Here is a 6,112-nt window from a genome sequence, read left to right as displayed (position 1 = left end):
TTTTATATATATTTTTTATTTATTTATTTATTTCTTCAAAATATATACTGTATTTGTGTGTATTTATATATAAATATTAAATATACACAGTACACACACAAATATTCTGCAAACAAAAACATTTATTTATCACGATTAATCATTTGACTGCAGTAATATTAAAATAAATGTGTTAATGTGTATAATAAATAAACATGCTAGATACCCACTTCATGATAAGGATGTAAACTCCATACATTGATATGAGGATTATAGTCTCCCACCTGTAACAGTAATATTTTATTATTATGCTATAAGCTCGGTTCACTACAATGTCAATGAGCATTATGATATCAGCACACTTACCAAATGACTTTCTCATCATATATGATCTGAAATGCACAAAAACAAACACAAAAATGAGTGACTATATACTATAAGTGACTATAAATTAAACATTCAGCCACAGCCATACTCCTGCTTACCAGAATCAAGGCCAACACTGAGAGGATGTAGTAGATAGAGTCACGGAAAAGCGGCCACCAGGTCAGAGTGATGGTCTGTGAAACAGCGATGCTGGAAAGTCACTAGAATCTGTAACGTTTCATATTTAATGCAATGATTATGCATAACCTACCTGTCCAGCAAATATTCCACAGACTCCTATGATGACCAGGATGTTGAAAACAGCTGATCCCACAATAGTTCCCACCCCCAGGTCCCCCTTGGTGATGAACACACCTAATATGAAGAGACTATTATTTATCGACAACTTATTTACAGCAACTCATTGAAAAACACCGCTAGAGGCCTGACCAATCAAAGATGTGAAAAGCTCGGGGGCGGAGCTGCCTGCTGCCATGAAAGTGGCACCTGCAACATCCTCACTGAGGTGCAGATTCTGAAAACACAAACTCCAACTCGGCATATGCTCTGATATTTCACAGTAAGGAACAGCAGGAACAAATGACACTCACCTCACAGATTTTTTCCAGAGAGGGGACAAAGTAGACATCGCAGACAATAGCAAGGGCGTAGAACATGTAAACTGCCTGTGGTCACAAGAGCACACTGTTCAGCAGAGAAACATCAATTTTACAAGATAACAATAAAAGTGCTATCAAAGTCTTTCATTTTTAGTTCTATCATTATTTTGAATTTTTCTATGTATTCTTAAAAATATGCAAATGTAAACAAATCTTATCAAATTACAATAATTAATGAGTCTACAAGTGCAACTAGAAATCAAGTTAAAATAAAAACTTAAGTCTACTTAAGCCCTTTAAAATGCAAATAAAAAAGGAAACGTGCACTACTGGTCAACAGTTTGGGGAATACAGTTATAGTTTTATAAGTAATAACTTTATTGATGATGATGCTCGCCAAGGCTGGATTCATTTGATTAAGAACAGTGGTGATGGTAATATATCATTATAATGTGAATTATAATTATTTCCTTATTTTAAGTTTGAAAAAAGATAAATAATATTTCTCCAGTCTTCAGTGTCACATGATTCTTTAGAAATCATTCTAATATTATTATTAATGTTGAAAACAGCTACTTATTTATTTCTTGTATACTGTACAAAGTACACTTTTTAATTAAAAGAGAAATCTCTTTGCACTCACATCTGACCAATTTATTGCATCTTTGTTGATTAAAAAATGTAATAAAATAAAACATTTTATTCAGCCAAAAACACTTTCGATAAAGTTCTGTATATATTTCTCACTGTACTGTAGTATACTTACACAAAACACATGCAGTAGAATTGCCCCATGCCTCCTCTGCCCCTTAGTGAATATGTCCTCTGGAAATTCATGGATAGCTGAGTGGAAAACGAACATTTTTAATAGAAACAACCAGAAATATGCATAATATCTATAAAGCGAGGCTAACACTTTCAAACATTACGAGACGCACTTGACAGCTCTGGCGATAATAACATTTAACACATTAATCACATTAACCATACATTAAATGCCACATCAGATAAAGGTTTCACATCTGACAGCGCAGTTGCTAATAAACCTCATTCTAAAACAAATGTGACTGAAATGTTCGAATCTAACCACATTTTAAGATCACTTTCCAAGACTGCGGTAGGTAAAAACACAAATACACAAAAAAAGGGCAAATCAAACTGTATTTAATCTCTGAGAACACTGATCTAACGTTGTACTTTCTTACTTCACTGATGTAGTCCTTATCAAGGCAATGTGCTCCATTTAACTTAAGGTTGTTAAGAAGCTTTTGTCTATGGTAACTAAGTGGCAATTGAATTGACCAGCCTTTTAGCTAATCTGTAATAGTGCAGAGAGGCCAGGAAGAGTGGGCCTAGTTAAATCAGAGGACTGGTAATACTTCAGGCCACAGCTTCTTGAGATGCAATCAGCGTAAAGACTGAAAAGGTTCTTGCTTTGACTGCCTTAAAGAGGCCAGCTGTCTAATAAACAGCCATGCACTAAAGAGAAGAGGGAGGAAATGACACCCTTTTAGATGCACAGATTAATAACAATCACAGCCTTTCTGTTTTTAAACTTCGCTCGTATGGAGTTTACATATGATCTGCTTGTTTATAAATGCTACTCCACTAAAAGATAATGTCAAATGCAATGGAAAATTTGTCTAGATTGATCTTAGCGGTACTAATAAATCAGTTATTTTGATGCATAGCTGGAATCAATAGATGCTCAGTTACATTTAAGATTAAATTTACCAAGGACTTCCTTATTGAATTTCGTAAATCAAAAGGATTTATAAATAATTAAAGGGGTGTAATGATTTGAAGAGCTTTTAGAGCATTACATTTTATTACATTTGTCCTCCAAAATCAATCTGCTCAGCCTACACTACCGGTGATGTCTTAGTTAGCTGTTAAACATTTCTTTTCCAAAAAGCATTGTAGGCATATTTCACTAAATAATAACAATATGCATGCATGAATAATAACAAATGAAGTATTAAATGTCAATTTAGAAAAAGAACAGTGGAAGCAAACAATCATTGGCTTTTTTCTGCATTAAAATATGAAAAACAATTATCCTAAATGTATTTTACATTATTAAAAGTGAATGCAGTTTACAATTTTATTAGCATCGCAGACTATATCATCATGTATAAAAATCAGAAAAGTGTGACCTACACAAGGTTTGTGGGACATCAGAACTGTCGCAAGCTTTGCGTATGTATATATATATATCTCTAAAGTGGCACACTTTGAATGCTTAAAACAGACTATCCTCTGTTCTGAAATTAGGGATTCCGTTGCTTAGTAACACAAGCCTCAAAGGGGGCTTGACTATGAAGAGGGCACCTGTCTGCATCATTTCACAGAATGAGGAGGCAGGGGGAAAGATAGCGAGATATGGAGAGATGTGATACAGAGAGACAGGTCGAATAATAAGAGAGAGAGAGAGAGAGAGAGAATTGCTCAGGGTTTCACTCACCAGCTCTGGGTGTACTGGATGTCTGGTTCTCTTCTACAATCTGCTGAGTTAGTTTACGCCGGGCCCAAGTCAGGTCCGAATCCTCTTTGGAATGGGCTGTAAAAATACATAACACACATGCCTTTATCTTTAGTGGCTCTTTATTTTTAAGCAATCGCATTGCCACAAATTTAGCTGCTCATAACAATTTATACCTAATTATTATTATTACTATTATTCTAAGATAAACCAACATTTTTATATAACCACAATTCGATTTCTGGACTTTATTTTGCATTCTTTTCTAATTTAATGGAATTTTCGGTGTTTTGGACGCGCTGTATCAAACTTGAGCCCTAACTTATTTAAAAATAGGCAAAAGATTGAGGCAATCAGAATGCTTCCTTCCCTCCTCTCAAGTTCCCATGGAAACCTGATCCAAAAGCAGTGATTAATGAGTGGTGTGGAACTGGACCTGATCCCAGAGAGGGTGTGGTTTACCCAAGGACCAAACGGCAAAGATAGTTCTCATTTGCATATGCAAACTAATCAGTTCCAAATATAACTGCGATAGGCTAACTGCCTGCATATCAGATTTTGTAGACAGAATGTAAGCATGTAGACAATGGCACGGTAGTGATGGATAAAATTCAAGAGCGCATGATTGACATATAGGAAACTATATATTTAAAATTGGCCTGTTCATTTTTTGAAGTACAGAGCAGTCAATTGTTGATCACCTAGGTGTATTTCATCCGCAGTACGTGGTTTGTTCCCGATTTGGTGTATCTATAGACCCACAAACCTGCATTGTTCTTGACACGGTGATGTTACGGTCTATTATTTAAGTGAAGCTCCAGTTACTAAAAATTCACCCTCGTTTCATTCAGCTGCAGATTCCAATGGCATTTTTTAGAAGCTGCTTAACATTCAGACTCAACCTCCCAGAGGAACTCATTACTCACACAGACAAAGCTGGAAAAGCTAAAGGCACTGTGAAAAGATCAAATTATAAGCAACACAGAATGATGATATAGAAGCAGGTCACATTGTACATGTTTGTACACATTATTTTCCTCATCGCTGTCACCATCGGTTTGTGCTTTTTGACAGGGTGTTGAAATGTCATCTCTGGTACAACTCATTCGATAGTTGATATGTCCTGAGGTGTCACCTGCTATACTATTATACACTTACACTCCCTTTATTACAGCTTTTATTATCTCATATTAATTGTCGGACCGAATTGACGTAATTTCAGTTTTTTTAATCACACAGGCAAAAAGGTGATTAAAATGGTACAAAAATAAAACCAAATGGTGACAGTTTGAAACTTATGCACATCTTATGCATCAACAGTATTTACCCAGGGAACTATTTTCCATAAATAATATTTATGGTTTGTTTTTGGTTAGCTAGGAAAGTTTATTGAACTGAAACAGAATGTTAGTTTTTGGTTTGAAGAACGTTCTCATAACAGTATTAGCATTACTAACATTATTTCTAATGGTCCCCTAACAATATTTAATGTTCCCAGAACATTATAAACGTAAGTGGAGCATCCTGTGTAATCCTAACAAATTATCATGATTCATAATAAGTCTATTTTTCTTTTATTTAACCCAATCTGACTGACATTCCTAAAAAAAATTGGATCTGACTGACATTCCTAAAAAAATTGTAATAAAGAAATAAATTATAATATGATGAAATGAAGATAAAGAAATAAATAACAAGGAAGCATTCTTAAAATTATTTTTTTTGTATCATTATGTTCAAAATGACTATCCTTTGACTTCACATGTAAATATGTATGACCTTATATTCATGTAAGTGTCATAAAAATATCTAAGTATCTCCAGGTAAGGTATCTTAATTACAGCAAACTTTAGACTCAAGAAACAGGTGTGATGTCCAGGTAACAATGCTAGAGGTTCTGGGGAGGTCAATGTGAATTATGTCAGGCTGAAGCAGCTGTCACCCTCATGCCCTTTAGAGACAGCCAATTATGTGCCTGCCATGGTCTGCCACCCCTGCAGTTCACTCAGTCCCTGCTGCTGCTCCACTACTGCTTTTGGGTTTTCTCTGAGTGATGCTTTAAAATCAATGACACAATAAAATCAATGAAAGTAATCTAAACGCTCAAAGGCTTCTGATACTTTTAGGGGAGTAAACATTTTTAGTACATTTCTGAGCAATCTGTTAGCAATTGAGAACCCATCAGACATTTAGCCTTTTTTGCAATAAAGCAATAAATATTCCAATAGCCCACTTATATGACCCTGGTCCACAAAAAGTCATTTTTTTGGTTTAAACATAATTTGAAAGTTTTATAAATAAGCTTTCCAATAACATTTGATTTGTTAGGATAGACCAGTATTTGAGATACAACTATTTGGAAATGTGAAAAATCTGGAATCTGAGAGTGCAAAAGAAAGAAAGAAAATAGTATTGAGAAAGTTGTCCAAATGAAGTTCTCAGCAATGCATATTACTAACTAAAAATTAAGTTATATTTACTGTAAATATTTTACATTGGAACATACAGGTTCTTAATATTCTATGTTTTTTTGGCGTAAAAGAAACAAAAAACAATCATTTTGATCCATACAATGTCTTGATTGCTATTGCTACAAATATGCCTGTGCTACTTATGACTGTTTTTGTGGTCCAGGGTCACTGATTTTGTCAAAGTATCGCTTAAC

At 34.6% G+C, this 6,112-nt stretch overlaps 1 protein-coding gene across 1 annotated transcript; it reads right to left on the bottom strand.

Annotated features, from left to right (window-relative positions):
• Positions 1-127: 127 nt before the first annotated feature.
• LOC122333656 (sodium/potassium/calcium exchanger 4-like) lies at positions 128-3,604 on the bottom strand. The gene is made up of 8 exons (XM_043231359.1): positions 3,430-3,604; positions 1,732-1,808; positions 957-1,031; positions 796-880; positions 617-720; positions 465-539; positions 346-371; positions 128-263 (listed from the first exon to the last, which is right to left on the bottom strand). Exons 1-8 carry the CDS (start codon positions 3,587-3,589, stop codon positions 173-175), a joined length of 693 nt encoding a protein of 230 aa, XP_043087294.1. The 5' UTR covers positions 3,590-3,604; the 3' UTR covers positions 128-172.
• Positions 3,605-6,112: the final 2,508 nt, after the last annotated feature.

This window comes from Puntigrus tetrazona, unplaced genomic scaffold, assembly GCF_018831695.1.
Source record: "Puntigrus tetrazona isolate hp1 unplaced genomic scaffold, ASM1883169v1 S000000308, whole genome shotgun sequence".
In the NCBI taxonomy this organism is placed as follows: Eukaryota; Metazoa; Chordata; class Actinopteri; order Cypriniformes; family Cyprinidae; genus Puntigrus; species Puntigrus tetrazona.
Note: the sequence above shows the minus strand (reverse complement) of the source record. Positions and strands in the feature narration are given on the sequence as shown.

Excerpts from the sequence above, each read along its gene's own strand:
- LOC122333656 (XM_043231359.1), bottom strand. The coding sequence starts at position 3,589 with ATGCGATTGCTTAAAAATAAAGAGCCACTAAAGATAAAGGCATGTGTG. Across the intron at positions 1,809-3,429 it reads ATCCAGTACACCCAGAGCTG|CTATCCATGAATTTCCAGAG; the intron begins GTGAGTGAAACC and ends TTTTCCACTCAG. Across the intron at positions 1,032-1,731 it reads TTCTACTGCATGTGTTTTGT|GCAGTTTACATGTTCTACGC; the intron begins GTAAGTATACTA and ends TTGTGACCACAG.